Source organism: Ranitomeya imitator, chromosome 3 (genome assembly GCF_032444005.1).
Source record: "Ranitomeya imitator isolate aRanImi1 chromosome 3, aRanImi1.pri, whole genome shotgun sequence".
NCBI lineage: Eukaryota > Metazoa > Chordata > Amphibia > Anura > Dendrobatidae > Ranitomeya > Ranitomeya imitator.
In genome coordinates, this window is record NC_091284.1 from 112,384,107 (window position 1) to 112,411,967 (window position 27,861).

At 41.2% G+C, this 27,861-nt stretch overlaps 1 protein-coding gene across 2 annotated transcripts in view; it reads right to left on the reverse strand.

Moving 5' to 3' along the window:
• The window catches only part of SGSM2 (small G protein signaling modulator 2), a 464,929-nt gene that overhangs the window by 273,833 nt on the left and 163,235 nt on the right, over nt 1-27,861 (reverse strand). For both annotated transcript variants that reach the window (XM_069761288.1, XM_069761289.1), the window contains exon 2: nt 6,711-6,786. In XM_069761288.1, coding sequence (XP_069617389.1) covers nt 6,711-6,786 — 76 coding nt within the window. The remainder of the gene's footprint in view (nt 1-6,710; nt 6,787-27,861) is intronic.

Below are 27,861 nucleotides of genomic sequence, written 5' to 3' on the forward strand. Positions count from 1 at the left end.
TATATATATATATATTTGTATTTTTAACACATACACTATTTTAGAGATTTTCAAATAAATTATGTTTTTAAACGTAGGTACACATAGGTGGAGCAATCTACCCATTTATTTATTGGTTTACTATATCTACATGTTTTAGATTCATTTGCCTGTCCCATCACATCATATCTAATATATAATTGCCTAGAATACTACTTCCTGCAATTTGTGCCAACTTCCTGTCCGGAGCTAATGTCCGGAGCTAATGTCCGGAGATAAGTGACGTCAAGTGTCCAGTGTCTGATTGGTTGCCGCCTGCTACTGCGTGGAGGCGGGCCCAGTGACGTTGCTCTTCAAGCTCCTGCCGAATTTCGTAAAAAAAATGATAATACCATTTACCAAAACTATATATATTTAGTTGTGAAGTGGTTCAGTGACATTTTCACACCAATTTTGAACTTTTGTTTGGTGTTTTCTCCATATACTGCCTATTATTTTTGTTCTTTCTTACTATTATTTATTAATTGTATTATTCTTACATTTGAATAAATAAAGTATATATGGATTCTAGACTCCCGATTCTTTAGAATCGGGCTGCCATCTAGTTATACTATATTAAAATAGATCCAAGTATACACTGTGCCCTGAAGCAGTTCAAGGGCATGTAAATAGCACTTAGGAGATCAATGGGGATTGCTGCATATGTGCCGGAAAACCTGGGGTTAATCAGGTGGGGGCGGGGTGTATAGATGGCAGGACACTATATAAGTTATGGTGAGCCAGGGGAACGGTAACCCTGAGGAAGAAGAGGTTCACTCTTCGAAACGCGTTGGCTGTTTCCAGCCCCCCCCTGTGTTTGAGCGATCTAGCGCTCCGTACCACAGGTGACGTCACTAGGTAGGAGGAGCCTATTGGCCATCTTTTTTGTTACACGCGGTATTCCGGGAACGCTACCGGCCGGAGCTTCCCTATACCGCACCCCGCCTCTTGATACATACTGCATCATAGCCCCAGGGGCACTGACCGGGCGGGTGGAGGTCTCCGCAGCACGGGTCCACACTCAGCAGCATCTCTCTATGACAAGGTAAGCGGAGGGACACCGGTATTTTAACGCTACTTGTGTGAGTGTGGGGTAGTGGACGTATTGACTAGGCGTGCATGCGGTGCCGTTCCCGTGATTCTTCTGCCATCAGCTATACAGTTAGGGTCCTGGTGGATCCCTCTTCACCAGAGATTTCACGCAGGTGGTATTTGTTTGCAGTTTCCTCTAGCGCGGTATCTATTGTTTGTACTGGTTTATATTGACACAGGGGGGCACCACCCTAATTGATTCCAGCAGCAGAGGACTGATAGTGGTTGGGTGAGCGCCAGTGTTATTGTTTTACTGAAGAATAAAGTCCTTTATTAGAAATAAAACTAAACATACTTTTCCTTTTTTATTTAAAAAATATCAAACACAGTTATACTCACCTAACGCCTAATACCACTGAATCCCTCATCTCCTGTGAGAAAAAAAAAAAAAAAAAAACAAGTTACCTCTGATCACTGAGGCTGCATTCCCAGCTATGCTGAACTGCTGTGACCTCAGCACCGTGGGAAAAAGTCAGTGATGAGGTCACCGCAGTTCAAGCTCAGTGTCTTCACTGCAGACCACCGTGAGAATTTCTCATCGTGATCTGCGGTGAAGTCACTGAGCTTGAACTGCGGTGAAGTCAGTGACTTTTTCCCATGGTGCTGAGGTCACCGCAGTTCAGCACGGCTGGGAACATAGCCTCAGTGACCGGAGGTAACCTCTTGTCACTGAGGCTGCGCTCACAGCAGCTCATTCACCAGTGGTTCTCAGCCTGGATGGTCGCATCTTGGCACCATACAGGTTGAAAACTATTTATCTCTAGACATGGATTACGGCGTGGGACAGAATGATGAAGAGGTGAGGGATATTGTTGTTGTTTTTTTTTAAATTATTTTCTTACAGGAGATGAGGGATTCAGTGGAATTAGGCATTAGGTGAGTATAACTGTGTGTGTTATTTTTAAATAAAAATAGAAAACTGTGTTTTGTTTTATTTCTAATAAAGGACTTTATTCTGGCTGTGTCTTTATTTAGCAGATAACTATATGATTAGTAATGGATAGGTGTCTTAAAGGTAAAACAATGTTATAATTTCACAAATCGGACTTTCATGGACACGGCTATACCAAATTTTTTTAATTTTTTTTTTACATTTATAAAATGTTTTTTTTATTCTTAACTGTGGAAAACAAGAGGAGTGAATTGGATTTTCTTTTTAGGCTAGGGTCACATTGCGTTAGTGCAACCCGTTTAGCGCTAGCGGGTTGCGCTAACGCAATGTTTTTAATGTGGCCGCGTCCCGGGGTCGCGGTAACGTCCCCGCTCTCGCAGATCCCTGATCTGCGAGAGCGGGGAACGGACCGCGGGCGCGCCTCGGACGCTGCAAGCAGCGTCCGCGGCGCGCCAGGAAACACCGGCGCGTCGCTAGCGCGTGCCAAACATGGCACGCGCTAGTGCTGCGCGTTCCCATTGCCGTGAATGGGCGTGCTAACGGACGCATTGCACGGCGTTAATTTCGCCGTGCAACGCTGTCCGTTAGCGCGTTCCCATTAACGCAATGGGAACCAAGCATTCAGGGGACTTGAGCCTGTGATCATTTAATCTCTTGTACTATATAATGCAATATTTAAGTAGCCCTAATGAAAGTCTCCTAAGAAGCAAATAGGGCCTCTGCAAGCACTTAGCTGCAATGGCAACACATTGATATCCTGCGATTGTGTCATGGGGGAAAGTTTATGGGTGTCCACCATAGATGCCCAGGCAGAACTGCACTGTTTATATGCCTTTGTTAGTGACTGACAGCAGCATTTAATTGGTTCACAGCAGTGATCGGAGCTAGCTCCAGTTGCTGCTGGTTAAGGCAAATTCAGACTGTGTAATACAGCTGGAATCTGCCTTTTGTGGTGCGGGCTTAGCTCCTGAGCCTGCTCCATACACCCACCATGACGTAAAAGTACACAATGATGAGAAAAGGGCTTAATGTTGTGCCACCACAATTTCCTGTAGTCCTAGCTTTAAATGCAATAATACATTAGCCAAAAGGCTTTATAATTTAAATAAGAAGTGACAAAGTGTAATACCAGGATAGGGTTTATATATAAAGTAGTACAAAATCCCTGGGATGCTCCAGAACTCCCCATTAACGTAATGTCACTTTCTAGATTATCGATTGCAGCGCTGATAGCGTATATTATGAGAAAACCACATACTTCAAGAATACATCTGCCTGGAAGGTATTGTCCTGAAAATAATGTAAAATAAACATTGTGGTTCTATATTCATCCAGAAAATTGCAACAGGTAATGAGGGAATGAACCAGAACACATCTGTTCATTGTCCACATTGAAAAGTGGTCTAAAAAAAAAATTATCGTTAGTCTTTTTTCACTCCCTTATGAAGTACCATCTTGTGTCTTGTTTTCATGCTGATTAGACCTTTGTCGTAGAGGCTAAGATGCAGGTACACAATGTACTGTGCTGCTAAAAGCATTGCCTGAGTCATATTAATTAGGATATGAAAGACGGATTAGCAAGCGGAAGAGATCAGAGGGAGAAGACAATACACTCGCCACGTAGTGCTTCCATTTCTGTCACTCTGATTCAGGAATCTGCTACCCTCTGTACCCTTGTTTCATGTAGTGATTATGAATCTCACAAAAGACAGACTACTGTAATAGGAATTCTGCCCCTCTGATTTACCACGCACAGTGTCTCGGCCCCTCAATGGTGGACCTTGTCATTCATCGCCCTAGGCTGCATACAGAATCTAGGTTTATTACTTTATTACTTCATTACTTTGCATGTAGCTCCAATAAGAATATGATTAAACATATTATCTTGATTAAATTCATAATTGAACCATGTATGAAGGGTTTACCAAATGCTTTTATTGATCAAGTATATGCATGTTATATTTTAATTCCAACACTCAGTGGGTAACAGAGTCATTTGTTGCCCAATGGTTAATAACCTTTGTTTCTACAGCAGTAATGAAACCACTAATGGAATCACACAGCCAAATCAGATGTCCTGCATTGCACTAATGAGGGGCAAAAACCCAGAAATCAATCAATATATTGCTAATATAAATTACCTAAAAATCATCAATTTAGTAGTAATTTTTTTTTATAAAACTTTTGCTAATTATATAAGCTGCAAGGATAAACTATAGTTATTTGACCCCTATAAAATCAGATCAGAAAGATAGCAGTGGCAGGACAATATTGTCCTATACAATCCTCCACCCAGCTTATGTGTGATTTCAAAAAACGATTATTCCAAAAGGCTTGGAAATGGTATTATGTGTGTAAAGTAGAGCAGAAATGAGTTAGTGGATGTGTGAAAGAGACATAGATCACTAAATATGGATAGCCTATGAGCTGTCCATGGTGCTGAATTACCATGAACCTAGTATCAGTATTATCATTTTATATTGCTTTAAATAATGAAACATTTTGGAATAAGCACATAGAAACAGTCAAAAGGTAAAAAGAATGAAAACTGACCATAGTAGCTTACAAGCTGTAATAATATAGGGGCTGATACAAGAGGTAAGGGAATTAGAAAGCAGCTCGATCCTTCGCGAGTGGGTGATGTATCTGGTAAGCAATAGAAGGTAGAACAGAAGGAGATGATGGCATGATCAAAGAGTCTGCTAAGGGAATTACGAGGGGAGGTCAGGGGCAGCAGAGTATGTGTGAAGGTTTGTTTCTGGAAGTTGCTTAATTAAAAATCATAACCATTAGCAGAGCTTTGTAGGGTTACTCAATGGTCTTTGTAGGACAGGGTAAGAATTCCCAATGCCTGTGATTGTACATAACTTATAGTGTATTACTTAAATGATTTTTCTCTTTGAATTACCTTTCGTTATCAGTGATGTCATCCAGTCTGCATCTACCAATTAATAACATAACATCCAGTGACTAAAGTATTAACAGACCTATAATTCACATAGGGTCCTGGGAAATAACATGGGAAGGACACTTTATCTAATAGGGGGAGCAGCTATGGAAGATGGTACCTAGTCCTTGGTAAGTTGGGATGTTCTGTGCATGAATTAGGGGATAGAATGCTAATGAAAGTGCAAAGTTTAGAGCTGGGGTAGGGGGATACATCAGACTAAGGAGTTTTGGGCGTGAATTAGGCTTTGGTATACTATAATATAAAAGTGATAAGATGTCACCAAGATGGGGTTGTCTCTATTGACTGGTCTGATGGGCCTCTTGTTTGACAACTTGGCATTTAATTTTACAGTGGGTAAAGATATCTTCTTAGCATTGAAAGCCCCCAGCAGCACTATGTTATGCCATCTCATGCTTGGTGACTCTGGAGACCTGACCAGAGAAGAAGATCTTATAGTTTCAATACAATTAGATGAAAGCGTTTCTCAAATTAGACTCCGCCTGAGGGCATCCAAGTCTCACAAACATGAGTCAATCCTGTCCCAACCTACCATCACGACCCATTCAGTGCGTCTACTATGAGGCCCATTATTAAATATGTTGGCAGACCAAACACCTGCATTTGTAGGGTCATGGGAAACATGAAGAAAAAATCAGCCTGACACAGACTGGCAAAAAAATCTTTACTGTAAGGAAAAAAAGTGCCAATGGCTTGTCTAGTCCAGAAGAAGAATTAAAAACAAATCCAGAAAAGATGAGTGAGTTACCTAAAGATCCTTGATAGGGACAAACATCAACACTATACTGGCATTACAACACAAAGGTTGTCATGATGCTTTGTACTTGGTGGATGGTCCTCCTCAGTCTTACAGCCTTCTTACCATACTGTTTTTAAACATCAACTTGCAGGTGTCTGGCTCAAGTCAGATTGCTCTCTAGTCACTACTTCCCGGAGCCATATCTATTATCAAGTAATGGCTTCTAAGACATTTCCTTACTGCTGTCTGCGCAATCAGTCCAAGAAACTGGTGAGTGGATTGTCGAGATGGATCATTTCAAGCATATGGAGTCACTTATGTCTAAAGATCAAGAAAGATCCTTTAAAGCAGGGCTACAATATTTCTTCTTGGCCGACTACCATAGGAGCCAATGTTCTTTATGCTGATCTTTACTCTCAAGGGCCCCTCATTTCCCCCTTCGCACTTTATATCTGTTTTCTCCTTTTCTTCATTCTTTAATATTTGCCTTCTATGTTTCGTGTGTTATCTTTTTCCCAATACTTTTCTCTCCAGCCTATACTTCTTTGCTTTTAGTTAATTTGCCTGATAGATTGCACCTTCTGGTTGGACACATTTACCATGATTCATACGGAGCCACTAATGGGTCGTCTGACATCTGTAAGATGCTGATATATATGTCATGCACAAGATTGTTCTGTACATTTCTCGGAAAGCATATGTTTATCGTTTATCTTTTTTTTTCCTGTTATGTACTCTTATAAAATAGCTAATAAAAATAGGTTATGGAAAAATATAAGAGTTCAGATCTCCAGTTCTAGATCCTAGAGAAATACATCTTAAATATTTGTAAAAAGACGAATAAAGCAAGAAAGGAGTGACAGCATTAAACAATTATACATCTTCTCACGTCAACCACAATACTGCTCAAGACAAGGGTTAAATAGCATGCAGGATATCACTTCTTTACGAAGATAACTATTAATAATGTAATGTTGACATTCAAGCTGTTCACTTCTTACCACACAGCGCAATTATGTGACTGCTGTCTTCATGAACAAATTTCCTCGTGACAGCCTCTTCCATTATCTGTTTCACCTGTAAACACATAACACAAACCATTCGTGAGGCTATGATACATTGCTTTATTTCTGCTTTCTGTAGAAGAAACACAAAAAATAGCCTCAGCTGGAGAAGAACCTCAGCCATTCTTAGCTACCATATCTAGACATGGAAAAACTGTTGATACCACCTTATCAAAACGTGGACAGTAACATGGACATGCTGTTACAGAACTTAATTTTAAGAAGATTGTCCACTTCTTGGACAACCCCTTCTAAATCAGCATGCCGCTCTCTTCCTCTTCATGTCTGGTTCGTCAGGAGGCGGGGAGAGTGAAGTCAGCGCTTATTGGGCACAGGGGTTGCGTGACATAACAATGCGACACGAGCCCAGAGAGAGCATGTGCTGATACCACTGGAACAGTGCCGGCACTGGAGGTACGTATAGGTGTTGTTTGTTATTTTACTGGGGGCAAACATGCTGATTGAGACCGGGCTGTCCAAGTAGTGGACAACCCATTTAAGTACCATACTCAAATTCCCCATTAATACCATACATGATAATACATAAGCACATACTTGTTCATTTATGGCCTACTGTTAGGATAAGCCATCAATATCTCCTAAGTGGGGTTGCGACAGCACACACCTCTGTTGCTCAGAAGTTACCGGTAATGGTCGTAAGTTCTCGCATGCTGCCGGAACACAGCAGATCTATCTAAACTATAGTGTCTACAATTGGATCCACCCACTATTCATTTGATCTAATATCTATTCATTCTGAGAACATCTGGCAGCCACCAGCAACACTGATCAGTAAGGTTACCAGGTGTTACATCCCTATCGATCAGATATTGATGGACTACAAGGACTACTTAAAAATGCATTGCTATCCTATCTTATAGGCTTCTCCTGCTTTGTGGGCCTCCACCATTTTCATTTTCAGAGTGCTACGATGCTGCTTAGAGGCTGCTGTTTATTGGCACAAGGTTAGAGGAGGCTGGGTTTTTATAAAGCTTGGAAATCACTTGGCCTTCTCGAATGATGATAGTGAACAAGCCATAACCCTAACAGGCTAATTAAGGCCTGAAACCATGGTCAAAATTATCTGAGTACACAACTCTCCAAGGGTGCATAAACTTTTCCATTTGCCCATTTTCCTTTTTATAATCTTTAAAATGTAAAAAAAATTACAATATTTTTTTTTGCCTAAAATACAAAAGAAATCGGTCATGTTTAACTTTAGACCTTTTAGAGTTCATTTAATTTTCAACTTGCTTTAAGGTTCAGAATAATAGAAATTTTCACCAGGGGTGCTCAAACTTTTACATGTCACTGTATATGATATAATATAGATTTATGATGGGGGTTTGTATAGCTTTAATCTTAAGGTACCTTCACACATAACGATATTGTTAACGATATCGTTGCTATTTGTGACGTAGCAACGATATCGTTAATGAAATCGTTATGTGTGACAGCGACCAACGATCAGGCCCCTGCTGGGAGATCGTTGGTCGCTGAATAAAGTCCAGAACTTTATTTCGTCGCTGGACTCCTGCTGACATCGCTGGATCGGCGTGTGTGACACCGATCCAGCGATGTCTTCACTGGTAACCAGGGTAAACATCGGGTAACTAAGCGCAGGGCCGCGCTTAGTAACCCGATGTTTACCCTGGTTACCATGCTAAAAGTAAAAAAAACAAACACTACATACTTATCTACAGCCGTCTGTCCTCCAGCGCTGCGCTCTGCTTCTCTGCACTCCTCCTGTACTGGCTGTGAGCCGGAAAGCAGAGCGGTGACGTCACCGCTCTGCTTTCCGGCTCACAGCCAGTACAGGAGGAGTGCAGAGAAGCAGAGCGCAGCGCTGGAGGACAGACGGCTGTAGGTAAGTATCTAGTGTTTGTTTGTTTTTACTTTTAGCATGGTAAACATCGGGTTACTAAGCGCGGCCCTGCGCTTAGTTACCCGATGTTTACCCTGGTTACCGGCATCGTTGGTCGCTGGAGAGCGGTCTGTGTGACAGCTCTCCAGCGACCAAACAGCGACGCTGCAGCGATCCGGATCGTTGTCGGTATCGCTGCAGCGTCGCTTAATGTGAAGGGGCCTTTAATGGCTCTGTGTAGTGAACACTGTGAAGGAAAATATCCTGACCATAGAAATGTATTATGCTAATTATCGACTACAGGAACCTGACATATACTTTAGATCCAAAAATAAAAGGAAACAAACTCAATATACTGTATAATTACATTTTCTGACATGCCATTCAGCGTAATTACACCAGTCATCGTTGTGACATCAGAAGTGAACTGGATGACCTTGGAGTGCAGACAAAGCTTCTTTCCGCTTTATACATTTGGCTTTAAAGAGGTTGATTAGTTATATTTATGAATAACAGACTACGCCTTTCTCTTTTGGTAAACAACACCCTAATTAGACTTTATCTGTAGCATCAGATTAACCACTTAGTAATGGAGCCAATTTGCAGCCTAATGACCAGGCCAATTTTTACAATCCTGACCACTGTCACTTTATGAAGTTATAACTCTGGAACATTTTAACGGATCCCGGTGATTCTGAGACTTTTTTCGTGACATATTGTACTTCATGTTAGTGGTAAAATTTATTTGATATTACCTGCGTTTATTTATTTAAAAAAATGGAAATATGGCAAAAAAATTAAAAATGTTGACATTTTCATACTTTGAACTTTTATGCGCTTAAATCAGAGAGATATGTCACACAAAAAAGTTAATATACAAGAAAAGAGAAACAGCGTCAAGCTATGTAATGGGGACCACCACTAATATAACAAAAATATAATTTTATTTGTCAACCAAAAAAACACACAAACACTAACAATAAAAACATTTAAAACCTCAACTACAATGAGTCCTGGGTACCAACAAAGGAACCACCACCCCTGGACATGGTGAATAGAATCAATGTACAGATAATAAATACACTATGCAAAATACAATTATATAGCATATGTGGTAATGGATACAACTAGTGCACAAATATGTAAATCTCAAACACTTGTAGAAGCATGGCACAGCTCGCTTATAACAGGAATGTACATATGAGAAAGATACTGATATAATCAAAAATTGCCAAGGTTGCAAGATGCCATGAAAACCCCCGGCATGTATACCAAATACTACTAGGTCTATAGCCTGGATACATGCACCTGGAGATCAGAAAACTGCGTCAAGTGAGACACATATAATCATGCCTCCTGCCCCCTGGACCTCTGGTATTAGGTGGTAATGGTTATGTTCTCACAGCATGATTATATGTGTCTCACTTGACGCAGTTTTCTGATCTCCAGGTGCATGTATCCAGGCTATAGACCTAGTAATATTTGGTATACATGCCGGGGGTTTTCATGGCATCTTGCAACCTTGGCAATTTTTGATTATATCAGTATCTTTCTCATATGTACATTCCTGTTATAAGCGAGCTGTGCCATGCTTCTACAAGTGTTTTGAGATTTACATATTTGTGCACTAGTTGGATCCATTACCACATATGCTATATAATTGTATTTTGCATAGTGTATTTATTATCTGTACATTGATTCTATTCACCATGTCCAGGGGTGGTGGTTCCTTTGTTGGTACCCAGGACTCATTGTAGTTGAGGTTTTAAATGTTTTTATTGTTAGTGTTTGTGTGTTTTTTTGGTTGACAAATAAAATTATATTTTTGTTATATTAGTGGTGGTCCCCATTACATAGCTTGACGCTGTTTCTCTTTTCTTGTTTACTGTACTTTTTTGTCAAGCTTGGGTTGAACCTCCCCCCCCCCCCAATCTCTTATATGATTCTTTATATGGATGGTGCCCTCCACCCTTTCTGTATACAAAAAAGTTAATATATAACATTTCCCACATGTTTACAACAGCATAATTTTGGAAACAAAAATTTTTTTTTGTTAGGAAGTTATAAGGGTTAAGTTAAAGTTAACCAGCGATTTCTCATTTTTAGAACAAAATTTACAAATCTATTTTTTTAGGGACTATCTCACATTTAAAGTCACTTTGAGGGGTGTACATAACAGAAAATACCCAAAAGTTACACCATTCTAAAAACTGCACCCCTCAAGGTACTCAAAACCACATTCAAGAAGTTTATTAACTCTTCAGGTGCTTCAAAGGAACTGAAGCAATGTGGAAGGGAAAAAAAATTAACATTTAACTTATTTTTTACAAACATTTTACTTCAGACCCAGTCCTTTTTATTTTCACAAGTGTAAAAGAGAAAACGAACCACAAAATTTGTTGTGCAATTTGTCCTGAATACGCCGATACCCCATATGTGGGGGTAAACCACTGTTTGGGCGCACGGCAGAGCTTGGAAGAGAAGGAGTGCCGTTTGACTTTTTCAATGTAGAATTGGCTGGAATTGAGATTGGACGCAATGTCGCGTTGGAGAGCCCCTGATGTGCCTAAACAGTGGAAACCCCCAACAAGTGACATCATTTTGGAAACTGGACCCCTTAAGGAACTTATCTAGATGTGTGGTGAGCACTTTGAACCCCCATGTGCGTCACAGAAGTTTATAATGTAGAGCCGTGAAAATAAAAAATCTTATTTTTTCCACAAAAATTATCTATTCCCCCCAAATTTTTTATGTTTACAAGGATAATAGGAGAAATTAGACCACTAAAGTTGTTTTGCAATTTGTCCTGAGTACGCCAATACCACATATGTGGGGGTAAACCACTGTTTGGGCGCACGGCAGAGCTCGGAAGGCAAGGAGAACCGTTTGACTTTTTCAATGCAGAATTGGCTGGAATTGAGATCGGACACCATGTCGTGTTTGGAGAGCCCCTGTGTGCCTAAACAGTGGAAACCCCCACAAGTGACACCATTTTGGAAACTAGACCCCTTAAGGAACTTATCTAGATGTGTGGTGAGCACTTTGAACCCCCAAGTGCTTCACAGAAGTTTATAATGCAGAGCCGTGAAAATAAAAAAATCTTTTTTCTTTTCCTCAAAAATGATTTTTTTAGCCTACAATTCTTTATTTTCACAAGGGTAACAGGAGAAATTGGACCACAAATGTTGTTGTCCAGTTTGCCCTCAGTACACCGATACCCCATATGTGGGGGGACCACTGTCTGGGCACATGTCGGGGCTCGGAAGGGAAGTAGTGACGTTTTAAAATGCAGACTTTGATGGAATGGTCATGTTGCGTTTGCAGAGCCTCTGATGTACCTAAACAGTAGAAACCCCCCCACAATTGACCCCAATTTGGAAACTAGACCCTCCAAGTTTATAACGTAGAGCCGTGAAAATAAAAAAAATCATATTTTTTCCACAAAAATGATCTTTTTACCCCCAAAATTTTACTTTCACAGGGTAACAGGAGAAATTGGACCATAAAAATTGTTGTGCAATTTGTCCTGAGTACTCTGATACCCCATATGTGGGGGGACAACTGTTTGGGCGCATGGCAGAGCTCGGAAGGGAAGGAGAACTGTTTTGGAATGCAGACTTTGATAGAATGATCTGCGGGTTTCATGTTGCGTTTGCAGAGCCCCTGATGTGCCTAAACAGTAGAAACCCCCCACAAATGATGCTATTTTGGAAACTGAACCCCCCCAAGGAGCTTATTTAGATGTGCAGTGAGCACTTTGAACGCCCCAGTGCTTCTTAGAAGTTTATAACGTAGAGCCGTGAAAATAACATTTTTTCCACAAAAATGATTTTTTAGCCCCCCATTTTTTTATTTTCCTAAGGATAACATATTTTCTTAAGTTGTTGTCCAATTTGTCCTGAGTATGTTGATGCCACATATGTGGGGGTAAACCACTGTTTCGGCACACGGCAGAGCTCAGAAGGGAGGGAGCACCATCTGACTTTTTAAATGCAAAATTGGCTGGAATCAATGGCCATGTCGTGTTTGGAGACCCCCTGATGTACATAAACATTGGAAACCCCCCAATTCTAACTCCAACCCTAACCCCAACACACCTCTAACCCTAATCCCAACCCTAACCATACCCCTAATCAGAACCTTAACCCTAATCCCAACTCTAATCCCAACACACCCCTAACCCTAATCCCAACCCTAACCACCAACCTAACCCTAATCCCATCCCTAACCCTAATCCCAACCCTATCCCTAATCCAAAACCTAATCCCAACCCTAACCCTAATCCCAACACTAATTCCAACCCTAATTTCAATCCTAATCCCAACCCTAACCCCAACCCTAATCCCTAACCTTAATCCTAACGCTTATCCCAACTCTAACCCTAACTTTAGCCCCAACCCTAACCCTAACTTCAGCCCAACTCACTTTAGCCAAACTGTAACCCTAATGGGAAAATGGAAATAAATACTGTATGTATTCTTTATTTTATTATTTTTCCCTAACTAAGGGGGGTGATAAAGGAGGGGTTCATGTACTATTTTTTTATTTTGATCACTGTGATAGGGTCTATCACAGTGACCAAAATGAACTAATATTAAAAATCTTCCTATTGTTGCCGGGTGCCGGCTGGCAGATCTCGGCGGGCGCGCCAGCCATTTTCTTACCGGAAGCTTGTGGCCGTGGGGGGAAGCAGGGGGACTCAGGGACACCGGGAGACACTGGTAAGTATCAGAGGGTGATCGGGGACCCTATTTCTCTGTCCTCTGATGTGCGATCATATCATAGGACAGAGAAATTAAATGGCAAATTGTGCTTTTTTGGGGGGTCTCCGTTATACTGTTAATAACAGCGATCGCAACCCGAGGGTCGGTAAAAACCGACCAGAATCATGTTCTCTTAGGGGCGGTATACACTTTTTCCACAGCGTCATTAATTAACGGCGCTGTGGTTTATTTACCATTAACTAACGCCATTAATTAAAAAGCGCATCGCTGGTCATTAAGGGATTAATGCCTATTGTCTATAAAAAGGGTGGAAGACCAAAATAATCACTAAGATTAACTTCACAGTACATGATTTTATGGCGTTCTAGTCATGAATATAAAAAAAAAATCTATAAGATGGTTTTGATAAATGAGGGCCCACTATATAGAACCCAAAAACCACTGAATTTGAGGGGGATTGTACAATATGAATCTCACTCTGTAGGGTTTCAGATCTCTGGTAGCCACTTGGGTACACATTGGCACAGAGCTTTTATATCGAATAAGCATAAAGTTTATTGTACATCATAAACTTACAGCTACAAAACAAAAACAAAATTCCTCCAGTACAAGTGAATCACATAATCAGCCTTCCTTCAGGTACAATGAAACAAGGTAAACATAGCAGCCTCACCAATCTCAGTATTTCAGGCCTTAGCAGCATCAGCAGTTTATATGCATTCAACAAACACACTCCTGTTCAGCTTCAGCACAACTCTACACTGCTGAGCTATCCCAGCTGCTGTTATTAGGCCTGTAAGCCCTGGGCTGGATTATGTGAACGACCGTATTCACCCAGACTCTTTTGGCTGCTCCTAAATCCCAGACCCAAAATGTAGTCAAATCAAAACTCTCTCACTAACCTAGTGTCACTGTTACAGACTTTACCTTATCGAGGCTAGCCACCTCCGTGACACATATCTGCCATCCAAGACCTTACCTCCTGCTTTCTTACACTACATAAAGGAATGTCTATGGTAGGAAATATCCCTAGTGCTGTGTTTCCCAGGTGTCTAATTCATCTATACAGCAGATGCATTGTCCTGCTTCCAAACCTTGACTTACCTGCCATTTCAGGCTGTCTCTGAGCTAGTGAATAGATACAAGCTGCCATGATATTTTGCATAGTACACAGACACATGATTTATTCTCTTCCGTTTACAATCAAGAATAAAGTAGACATGTGGCTATACTGAGCAGTGTGTCTGTGAATCCAGCTCTGGGATGAGAAAAAACTATTATTGTGTATCTGCCAATCTGTCTCTCTCTCTGCATATACCCCCTGCTCCTCTCTCTAAACTTCAATAGACAACTAATACCTGATCCCTCAGTGAACTGGCAATCCTTGTATTGATCAAGGCAGATGTTAGCTGTATTTCTCAGAAAATTATCAATTAAGGAGGCGGAAGGGAGAAGCGGCTCAAAAGTGAAGAAAAATATATTTCCCCGATAAGATATAATACAAGGTTTATTATATTTGCTTGTACTATTGATTTATACTAAGTTTATTAAGTCTGACCATTTAGGTATTTTTGAGGCTCTCTTTTCTGCACCTGTTTCATGCACTTTGCTCATGACAAATACCAACACATTAAAATGAATTTTTTATTTATGGCTGTCATTATTATTGGCAGTCTATCATTGGTAGCTATTATTGGCGGTTGCTTTTCTGGAGACTGTGGTTGCTTTTATAAAGAGGATGTGTGGCTGCTACTGTTTTTTGAATGTCTGTGGTTGTGGATGTGTGACTACAATTTCATTAGGTAAGGCCGGTTCCAGACATCTGCGAAACATGGACTGTACCGGAAGACCTAGCCCAACCGCCGAGCTTCCTGACCTGAGCTAACAGCTTCACAGGCATACATAAAGCTGTTCGCTCAGGTCAGGAGAACCGGCGGTCTACTGATGTCATAGGGATGTGTCAATCAGGCCGAGGAACAGCAGAAGTACTAATTAAAGTAGTACCTGGCAATCAAAAGTGCTGACAGCTTCCTTCCCAAATCAGTAAGAACATTGAATTAATTGGGTTATCCACTTATCTTTATCTTTTATAACCAAAATGTCACAATTAATCACCCTCGTCCATTATCAATCTATTAACTTTGAACATAGTTATCTTCATGGCATTTATATATATTAGAGACGTCTATAACGAATGTCTTCATTTGATTAGGCCACAGAGATTTATGGCCAACCAGAACAAATGAAAACTCTAATTTTTTTTACAGATACGGTTTATGATAACACAAAGATGAACAGAGGCCATCATCAGGTGCTTCCATGTCTTCTACTATCATTGTCCTTATGTCATCCATTACTGGTATTTTTTGAGCTTTGGAAGTCTTGCATATGCTTGGTACATTAAAACAATAGTGGAAACCACTGAGCCACCCTGCGGTAGTCCTGTTATGATATATAATTTTCAGAAGGAGCAGAAAAAAATAACATTATATGATCATTTAAAGGGGTTAGCCAAAACTATTTAATTTTTTTGCTACATGTTGTGCCTGGAGCAAATCTGTGCAAACACAGAGTGGTCACAGACTGCTCCTGACAGCGATTCAGCGGCTTGCACTGACGTTATTTCACCAGAGCAGCAGCTTCTCTTCTGCTCTGCTCAGTTGGGGCGCGACTGTCTAACTACAGGAAGTCGGCTGTCAGTCAGCATGATGCCGACAGTCATGCCCCATCAACAGAGCGGCCTGGGAGAAGAAGAGCTGTTTTGTTGTTGTGGAGCTGCTGAATCGCCAGTAGAAGCTCTCGGTGACATTTCTGAGCCGGCGCCAGATAGAACAGGCAAGTAGTTGTCTCTGTTAGCAAGTACCTGCCTGTAAGTTTTTACACCCACAGTAAAAAAAAAAATAAAAATAGTCCTATACAACACAAAAGAAGATGAAAAATTATTAGTCTGTTGATCTTTTTAGGCCACATTCAGTATTTGTTCAGTGTTTGACATTAGTATCTGTAAGCCAAAACCAGGAGTGGGTGATAAATACAGAAGTTGTGCCTATGTTTTTATTAGACTTTTCTTCTGATTGTTACTCTCCTGGTTTTGGCTTACAAATATTGGTGTAAAATACTGACCAAATACTGAGCGTATGATCATAGCCTTAAAGTAGAAAACTGAGCCATAATGCAGAAGAGATTACACTCATCACCCTAAATCTCTACACTCATATTTAGTTTTTTTCCATTTAGAGCATTTTCCAAAACAAACCTGTCATGTTCACCTACATAGTGACAGACAGAAGAACAGAAACCTCCTATGTGTATAATGTATGTTTGTGCTGCTCCTTCATATATAAAGCTTTGGTGGATGATGGACATTTATGGTCTTGTGTGCCATGTTTCAGTTAGATTTTACTCCATATTGTACTTCCATTTTACTGAGATTTTTTCCGCTCTGTGAGTTTGCTAATCTTTTCTTTCACACCTGCAGAAAGCTGTCATTATTCATGTGTGAGATAGTTCTCATTTTTATAACCTTATTTTTTCACTCCAATACAATATTTAGAAATGTTTTTCATTCTTCTCTAAATGGTTTTCAATTTTAGACTTGGCCACCTTGTGGAATTTACAAGCTTATAGTGTATTAAAGCCATTTGTAATGTCACAATACATCAGGCTTAGTTCACATCTGTGATGGAGACTGCATGGAAACCCCATCATTGTTAATGGAACAATCAGAGCAGTATATAGTGTTATTTTTTCAACAATAACGAAAAACACCATGATGGAAACCTTACAAACCCCATTAAGAGTCAATGGGGGCTGTACGGCGCCAACAGTGTTTGTCACATGACAGATCCATTTCCGCCATGAATTCCAGTTTCCTGTTCCCAATACAGAACAGAATAATAGAATCCATAATGTCAGAGAGGGAGATATGAGCGACACTCACCGATACTAATTCCTGGAAAGACAGGATCCGGAGAGAGCCGCAGACTCCCAGAAATGCAGAGCAAGCAAGAATGGCTTCAGGCCTGACAGGACCTGAATCACCTGACTGCAGGTGGGCGTGGCCTAAGCTCCAGGGAACTAGAAGCTGAAGGAAAACTCCTAGAAAGGCAACTAACGAACAAAGCGACCAAGGGGCACAGACAAAGACATAAACAGATCAGGCCGGGGTCAGAGCACAGGATAGCGTTACAGTACCAAGGGACTAGACAGAAAGGATAGTAGGGGCCAAGCCGAGGTCAATACCGAACGGACAGAGAAGTTACAAATAGGGAATCCTATAAACAATATCCAGAGAGCAGACCGAGTCAAAAAGCCAAGAGATCAAGCAAACCAGCACACAGCACAAAACACAGTCAGGGGTCAATACACTTAGCCAAGGGCGGAAGTATCACTGACAAAGGAACCTCCCAGAAGGAGGCTATAAAAAGTCCACCCAGGACCAGTGTGAGGCTACAGGAGTTAACCCTAAAAGAACCGAACCAGACAAACCATGACACATAATGCTGATGTGACCCCTGTATCATTTGCCACTTTGGGTAATGGCAAAGTTTTTAATTTGAAGAAGGTTGTCTACATTTCAGTAATCTCATTTTATTCACATGTTTAGTCACAAAAGGGGGATTGTATAGGTTTCTCCAGTCTCATCATTGGAAGACTATTGGATTCCAAGTATGAACAATAGGCTCAATTATCTTCCCTAAATTTCTGTGGGTCACTCTTATGCATCAATATCAACTTTGCCTCTTTTGGTTTTTCTACCAATATAAACACATTTAAATTGTGCTATGCTCTAATTTTTCTCTATTTTAGTTACTGTCTTGATCAAAACTTAGCAGCCTACCAATGCCCTACGTTCTAACTTGCTTCCAAAGTATTGCACTACCTAAGGAATGCAAACATTATCAATCTGATACTTAAGAGGAACGTTTAGAGCATGAGAATTCTGGAGGAGTACCGTAATTCGATAGAAGAGTAGATTGTTAGCACAGACTGATAAAGGGAGTAGTGAGGTAACATTCTAGGTGCATTATAAAGAACCTGTCATCAGGTCATAAGTGGCTAGTGTTTGCTCTCATTTTATTCCTGTAGCTTCCCGACTACGCTGTTTGTCTTTTTTTTTCTTTAAAACCAGCTATATGATTCAACATGACAATGTCAGGCCACGTGTTGCCATGGCTGCTGCGTGACCTACATGTGCTACCATGGTCTGAAGTATCTCCAGACATGTCTCCCCTCAAGCACATCTGGGATGTCATTAGTCGGCAAATGCAAAGGGAGCTGCCAGCAGCGGATCTTGATGATTTGTGTGCCCAACTGCATTCTGCATGGCAAAATACTGCTCACGCAACCATTGATAGCCTCACTGATAACATGCCAAGGAATGTACAGGGATTCCTGCACATGGTGTTCATAATCAATACCGAATGAATTGAGACGTTTTGAAAATTTTGTTCCATTTTTTCATCAATTACATATTATTAACATGTCTATCGACCCTGTGATTTCCTTAATTCCACAGCTTATCCTTCTTGGTGTTGCAATTTTAATGTTGAAGAGAGTATCCACTGTGCATGAAGCTTGTATTTGGCTGATAGGAAAAGTTGAGACAGCCCAGATTCAAGCTCGTTTTGCTTATATGGTTTCAAAGAGTTGGCCACTGTTTACATAGGGAGTGTTCTTTTGGATTATTGTTGCCCTTATAATTAATGGATCTCTGTTGCTCCAAATCTAATTGGAATTTTTTTTATTGTTATTTGGAATAGAAATTCCAATGGAAACGTCCATTGGCGGTATCGACCTGGAATGTGATCACACGTGAAGAGATCTCCTTGATTCACTTGGTCTGTTCCCCTGATAGTGTTGTGTAGTACCCGCGTATGTGCCTGCACAATGCCTGTACCTACCGTAATACTGCGAGAGAACAGTAACACGTAAAGCGTGGTGCAGTGTCTGCCTACACAAGCAAGAAGCAAACACAGGCAGTAAGGATGCCTGGTGCATGACAAAATAGTTGAAGAGAAGATGGCAGGATAACATCCAGTGGTATTTTTATCGGTTAATACAATACTGCTGCCCTTATTCAAACTGTTTGGATCTGAAACATCGCTGGGTACTTGTATACTGCCCAACATAAGACTACAAATTCTATAGACAAGTTAATTTTGGCATGCTTGGGACAAGTATATGGAATAATGAGCAGACTCAACCTGGCTGGTATCTGCCTTGAGGACTAATTTATGGGTACCACTAAATATGAGATGTCATGATAGGACACACAGCTTTGAAGCACCCCTGTATGGTCCTGCAGAAGAGTTGGACACCTGGTATTCTTTATTCTCCCATCGGAGAAGATCACTTAAAGTCATCACTCTCTTGATCCAGACCATCTGGCGCGCTGTAACTGCACACTAGTTGGTACAGCTGCCATAGCAACCATACCAAGCTGAAAGACTATCATGCAGGTGTTCAATTCTAAGTCACTGGACCAGCAGCCGATACACTCCCGGCATAGTTGTCAAGGCAACTGATCTGGATGAACTGGCACCGCGCCAGATGGTTAAAAAATGCAATAAAATGAAATAACCGGTATGCATTAAACATAACTTGCCTGTTCCCTCAAACCTCCAAAACTGCCACTATTAAGCTACATAGCGTTAGTCCCCGATTTCTACCATATCCTTGATACCTCAGCCATAAAAAAAAAAGTTTGCTCCAGGTGCTTGGAATGCGCTAACGACTTTCCTCAAGTGTGATGTGACTAAACACAGAACAAAGATTGATGGCCCATTCACTTCAGGTGCTGTTAAGATGACTTTGATTGAGGTAGCCATCAATCGCCCCAATGGAGTGTGATTACACCATCTGGGGCTGGTCTGTTCTGGCTAAAGTGACATCCTGCAGGAATAGAGAAAAACCATCAGAATATACTACGTAATGAATTAAAAGATTTTTTGCATGCTTATTTGGGACATCTAGAACATGGAACGGTAGAAACGGACCATATAATGTAGTGGTGCCCTTTGGGACAATTTGCTTACTTTACAAGCATTTGTATAACTAATTTAGAAGATCCACTGCCCAGACTATCCACTACAGCTGTAGAAGGGACTCAATGTAAGAAACAGACAGCATGCACGTCCCTTAATTAAAACCTACGCATGTTTTTTTCTGTACAGCACTTTAAAGTTGCCTCCAGGCCAGAATCCAGAAAGCGATGTCCGAAGAGACAAACCTTGTTAAAGGGGGTTTACTCCTTCCTTTAACTTACTATATGGCTCTAGTGTGCTAAACAAACAAGCAATAGCATATACTCACCTATTGATCCCCTGCCACTCTTCTATCTCATTGGCCATGTCCCCTCTCCCCATTGAAAACACATTAACACTCAAGTGAGGTGGAATGTTCATGTATGAGAAGACGGGAAATGGTAGATGGAAGTCGGATAGTTGTCAGCTGAACAAGCTTTTGGCCAAGAGCTATCCTGTTTGGGCATCTTATATCTGTATTGGTACAAAATCCAGCATGTGTCTTTAGTACGTAGCCTTAAAAGGCAGCATGAATTAGAGACTGGCTACACAACTGCACCGTCAGGTATGTTATTCCCAGAAATGCTACGGCATTCAAGTAAAAACAGAGTTTAAACATCCGTCTGGAATTTCTCAGCACCACTACAGGTGATTTACATGGAAAAGACCTGCCAATCACTTGAGAGCGGTGCTGAACAATAACGTCTCTAACTATGGTCATCTGTCAGAGTTTTAAATTATGTTTTCCCTGAAACATCAGGGCATATCTAAGAACAACATTCATGCTGCCCTTGTTTGGGCAGCATGAATTGACTGATATGTTCTCGGTAAAAATAAAAAGCCACAACTTCCCATTTTTAGTTAAGCCGATACAATGTTAATGGTTAATTGAGAATTAGCCAGGAAAGATTGGCATAAAATAAACTAAAATACAGCATAAAAATATATTACGTGATAAGTTTTACTGTACTCTATTTCCACTAATCTATATTGTCACAAAACGTGTTTGTATTATACTTATGATGTTTGCTTTACTTTGTGAATCTCAAAAAAAATACAGCTAAAAAATATATACATACAGTAGTGTTCAAAATAATAGCAATTTGTTCAAAAACATGAGTTAATCACAACATCTTTATACTAGTTTTTATTTCCAGCATTGAGGAAATTGTACTCTGTTTTCTAATTCAAAACATGAAGAGAAGTGTATATAATTTGTAACTACTTTACAGAAAATAGCAAAAAATGAACATTGGGCTGTTGTAAAAATATCAGTATCTGCATTTGTCTTTACAAACTCACAATATGTATTATTTTTTATGACAATTTACAATTCCTGTGAATCACTAACCTAATATTTAGTTGTATACCTACCAGTTTTTTAGAACTGCTTCACATCTATGTTGCGTAGGGTCAACCAACTTCTGGCACCCGTCACCTGTTATTCCAGACCAGAATGCTCGGACTACCATTCCATAATTTTTTGGCATTTGTTCACTTTGCCTCAGAAACAGCATTTTTGATGACGCTGCACAGGTGTTCTATCAGATTAAGGTCCAGGGATTGGACTGGCCACTCCATAACCTCATGTCACAGGTGTGTCAGAGGCTGCAGACAGTCGCACCGCATCTGGCTGCAGAAGGTCTCTGCGCTTGGCTTTGCAGACGCCTTCCTAATCCTTATGACTCTTGGATCCAGTGGCAACCTTAACTCGGCTCTAATTGACAAACCTGGACTGGGTGTTTATAGACTTCCTATCTACTTCTGGGAATCGCCGGTGATATTTCCATTTTCCCCTGTTGAGGCTTGGAGCTATAGCATTTGGATACCATTCTCTTTGGTACTGTCAGAGGTCGTCTGTGTTTCCTCTCTGAGTCTACTTTAAGGTACCTTCACACTAAACGATATCGCTAGCGATCCGTGACGTTGCAGCGTCCTCGCTAGCGATATCGTTCAGTTTGACACTCAGCAGCGATCAGAATCCTGCTGTGATGTCGTTGGTCGGGGCTAGAAGGCCAGAACTTTCTTTGGTCGCTGGCTCTCCCGCTGACATCGCTGAATCGGCGTGTGTGACACCGATTCAGCGATGTCTTCGCTGGTAACCAGGGTAAACATCGGGTTACTAAGTTCAGGGCCGCGCTTAGTAACCCGATGTTTACCCTGGTTACCATCCTAAAAGTAAAAAAACAAACGCTTCATACTTACCTTCCGCTGTCTGTCCTCCGGCGCTGTGCTTTCCTGCACTCACTGTGAGCACAGCGGCCAGAAAGCAGAGCGGTGACGTCACCGATCTGCTTTCCGGCCGCAGTGCTCACAGCCAGTACAGAGAAGCACAGCGCCGGGGACAGACAGCGGAAGGTAAGTATGTAGTGTTTGTTTTTTTTACTTTTAGGATGGTAACCAGGGTAAACATCGGGTTACTAAGCGCGGCCCTGCGCTTAGTAACCCGATGTTTACCCTGGTTACCGGCATCGTTGGTCGCTGGAGAGCTGTCTGTGTGACTGCTCTCCAGCGACCAAACAGCGACGCTGCAGCGATCCGGATCGTTGTCTGGATCGCTGCAGCGTCGTTTAGTGTGAAGGTACCTTAAGATAAGTGTTCCCCTTGTTTGTCTATCTCAGTTGTCTTTAGTTATAGTGTGAATTGAGTAGTGCACCCTGTCCTTCCCTAAGCAGGGCTTATTGCCAGGGTCAGGCAGGGATTAGGTTTCTGCTCCGTGGTAGGTGCAGAACCTATATAGGGACGTTTAGGGCAGACAGGGTGACTTTAGATCTGCCTAGCGGTCTCCACTCCCCCCTTCCCTTCATACCTTCGTGTTGCACTTAGTCTTCCCACACTGTGTGTGACACCTCAATTCTGTTGGACTGGAACTAAGATTTTGCTCATTTCCAGGTGTGTTTAGGGTCATTGTCTTGTTGAAACACCCATTTCAAGGGCATATCCTCTTCAGCGTAAGGCAACATGACCTCTTCAGGTATTTTAATATATTCAAACTTGTCCATGATCCCTGGTATGCGGTAAATAGGTCCGGCACCATAGTAAAGGAATAATGCCCATATCATGATGCTTGCACCATCATGCGTCACTGTCTTCAGAGTGTACTGTGGCTTGAATGCAGAGTTTGGGGGTCGTCTGACGAACTGTCTGCGGCTCTTGGACTCAAAAAGAACAATTTTACTTTCATCAGTCCAAAAAATGTTTCTGCATTTCTCTTCAGTTTGTTCATTGGCAAATTGTATCCGCTTCATGTCTTTTTAACAGTGGGATTTTGCGAGGACTTCTTGCTAAGGCTAGGTTCCCATTGCGTTAATGGGACCGCGCTAACGGACAGCGTTGCACGGCGAAATTAACGCCGTGCAACGCGTCCGTTAGCGCGCCCATTCACAGCAATGGGGACGCGCATCAGTAGCTCGTGCCATTTTTGGCACGCGCTAGCGATGTGCCGGTGTTTTGTGGCGCGCCACAGACGCTGCTTGCAGTGTCCGAGGCGCGCCCGAGGTCCGTTCCCCCCTCTAGCAGATCGGAGATCTGCGAGAGCGGGGACGTTTAACGCAACCCCTTTACAAAACATTGCATTAAGCGCAATCCGCTAGCGCTAGGCACTAAACGGATTGCACTAACGCAATCTGAACCTAGCCTAAGAGATTAGCATCACACAGGCATCTTCTAACGTCACAGTCCTCACAGGTAACTTGAGACTGTCTTTCATCATCCTGGAGCTGATCATTGGCTGAGCCTTAGCCATTCTGGCTATTCTTCCATCCATTCGAATGGTAGTCTTTAGTGATGAGCGATTGTGCTCATTGCTCGGGTTTCTCCAAGCATGCTCGGGTGCTCTCCCGACTATTTAAACGTGCTCGGAGATTTAGATTATGTCGATGCAGCTGCATGATTTGCGGCTGCTAGACAGCTTGAATACATGTGGGGATTGCCTGTTTGTTAAGCAACCCCCACATGTATTCAAGTTGTCTAGCAGCTGCAAATCATGCAGCTGTGTCGACATAAAATCTCCGAACACGCTGAAATACTTGGAGAGCACCCAAACATGCTCGGAGAAACCCGAGTAACGAGCCCACTCGCTCATCACTAGTAGTCTTCCGTTTTCTTCCACGTCTCTCTTGTTTGGCTTTCCATTTTAAAGCATTGGAGATCGTTTTAGCTGCACAGCCCTTCATTGTCTGCCCTTCTTTATAAGTATTACCCTCTCCAATCAACTTTTTAATCAAAGTACGCTGTTCTTCTGAACAATGTCTCGAACGACCCATATTTCTCAGACTTTCAAGGAAAAATGCATGTATATGGCCTGGCTTCACCCTTAAATAAGGGCCACCTGATTCACACCTGGTTCTTCACAGAATGATTGACCTCACTAATTGAACCACATACTGCGAATATTTTGAACACATCCCCTTTCAATTAATTATTCTAATACACGGACTCAAAAAACTGGCAATCATGAATGATGGTTTTCTTAGAATCTACTGGACCAACTGGTAAATTATTTGAGATGTGATATAATTTATACCAAAAACAGTGATTAATCTGGTTAGTCATATTGGACTACTATTAATTTGGACACTCCTCTACATTAAAGGATCTAGCTACTCCATTCTGTGATCTACCATAACATGACAATAGTTTCAAAACTCCTTTATGTTCTATGCACTTTGCCCTTTAGGGTCCGCTCAAATTTCATATGCCTCCCACAAAAGTGTCTTATCCCTCACATTCCTCTCTACACCCTCACATCAAATAAGCGAGATGTGGTCCCGAAGTCCCAAACTTCTCATGTTACTATCATGTAGCAATCATAGCACAATTCTCTACACTGCACTTTACCACTTAAATGACTCTATTGCTTTTCTTAGAAATTCCTAATATATCTCTACTGCTCCATTATTTTATGTTATGGAATGTTGCTAAATTCGCAGACAAACTTATATCTTCCCATGTTCCTCTTCAATCTCTCTGGCACAATATGGCTTTCCCTCCCAATGCAGACACAGACCGCGAGGCTTCTTTTTCATGGTGGCTTTCTCTTTTCCTTATTTTCAGGACTGTTCTCTTGAAGTACTGAAAAGAAAATATTGAATTCTTCCTTCAGTGCACTTCAGGTATATGGATATAAAACATTGGTTGGTGGATTACCTGGCTGGTTTTGATCCCATATACATTCTTACATCATTTGAACACATTTGTTAATGATCTTCACATTCCAGAAGTCTAATCTCCATCATCTTTTCTTTATTGAGCAGAATTACCCCATACACAACTATGAAAATAAGTGGAAGATGGAATGGATCCGTTTGGCATGCGAGACAGAGCACCCCGGAATGACGCATGGACACTATTTCTGGCTCTATAAACGCTAATGCAGTGCAGTCTGCATCTAAAGTCCTCATATGCTGGTACATTACATAATTCAATGCCCTCATCTCAAATACCTGCCTCACTCTTCCCATTTCTCCTCCTCTCCCTGTCCTTGTTTTTAATATTATTCTCTATTAATATTATCCCCTTTTTGTCAAGGTTGAAAAAAGACCTAGTTCCATCAATTTCAACCTTTCTCCACCAGTTGTTCATTCTCTATTGCTAGATTATTTATAGTTCACAATACCTTTTGTTGTAAGAAAGTATCCAGACCTTTATTAATTTAAGTAATCGGCCATTACTTCCACTTGTGGTCGGCACTCCACAATATGACTGCTCTAGCCATAAAAAACCCCTTCCTAGTTAGCTGATGGAATCACCTTTCCTTCACCCGTAATGAGTGCTCCCTAGTCCTTTGTAAGGTCTTTGCAAGGAATAAGTTGTGTGCCAGTCCTTTGAATTGACCACACTGTATTTATGCAAATAAATGAGAACCATATTCCATATCTTTTGTTATTTTCCATTACTGTAATGACTTCAAGGACACCTGACATATTGAAAATGGTATCTGATCCACAGACAGGATATTACAGAGCAATATACATTTACAGTTAGATCCATATATATTTGGACAGAGACAACATTTTTCTAATTTTGGTTATAGACATTACCACAATGAATTTTAAACAAAACATTTCAGATGCAGTTGAAGTTCAGACTTTCAGCTTTCATTTGAGGGTATCCACATTAAAATTGAATCAAGGGTTTAGGAGTTTCAGCTCCTTAACATGTGCCACCCCTGTTTTTAAAGGGACCAAAAATAATTGGACAGATTCAATAATTTTAAATAAAATGTTCATTTTTAGTACTTGGTTGAAAACCCTTTGTTGGCAATGACTGCCTGAAGTCTTGAACTCATGGACATCACCAGACGCTGTGTTTCCTCCTTTTTGATGCTCTGCCAGGCCTTCACTGCAGTGGTTTTCAGTTGCTGTTTGTTTTGGGGCCTTTCTGGCTGAAGTTTAGTCTTTAACAAGTGAAATGCATGCTTAATTGGGTTGAGATCAGATGATTGACTTGGCCATTCAAGAATATTCCACTTCTTTGCTTTAATAAACTCCTGGGTTGCTTTGGCTTTATGTTTTGGGTCATTGTACATCTGTAGTAGGAAATGATGACCAATCAGTTTTGCTGCATTTGGCTGGATCTGAGCACACAGTATGTCTCTGAATACCTCAGAATTAATTCGGCTGCTTCTGTCCTGTGTCACATCATCAATAAACACTAGTGACCCAGTGCCACTGGCAGCCATGCATGCCCAGGCCATCACACTGCCTCCGCCGTGTTTTACAGATGATGTGGTATGCTTTGGATCATGAGCTGAACCACGCCTTCGCCATACTTTTCTCTTTCCACCATTGTGGTAGAGGTTGACCTTGGTTTCATCTGTCCAAAGAATGTTCTTCCAGAACTGTGCTGGCTTTTTTAGATGTTTTTTAGCAAAGTCCAGTCTAGAGTTTTTATTCTTGATGCTTATGAGTGGCTTGCACCGTGCAGTGAACCCTCTGTATTTACTTTCATGCAGTCTTCTCTTTATGGTAGATTTGGATATTGATACACCGACCTCCTGGAGAGTGTTGGTCACTTGGTTGGCTGTTGTGAAGGGGTTTCTCTTCACCATGGAGATTATTCTTGTTATCATCCACCACTGTTGTCTTCCGTGGGTGCTCAGGTCTTTTTGCATTGATGAGTTCATCAGTGCTTTCTTTCTTTTTCAGGATGTACCAAATTGTAGATTTTTCCACTCCTAATATTGTAGCAATTTCTCGGATGGGTTTTTTCTGTTTTCGCAGCTTAAGGATGGCTTGTTTCACCTATACGGAGAGCTCCTTTGACCGCATGTTTACTTCACAGCAAAACCTTCCAAATGCATGCACCACACCTCAAATTAACTCCAGGCCTTTTATCTGTTTAATTGAGAATGACATAACGAAGGGATTGCCCACACCTGTCCATGAAATAGCCTTGGAGTCAATTGTCCAATTACTTTTGGTCCCTTTAAAAACAGGGTGGCACGTGTTAAGGAGCTAAAACTCCTAAACCCT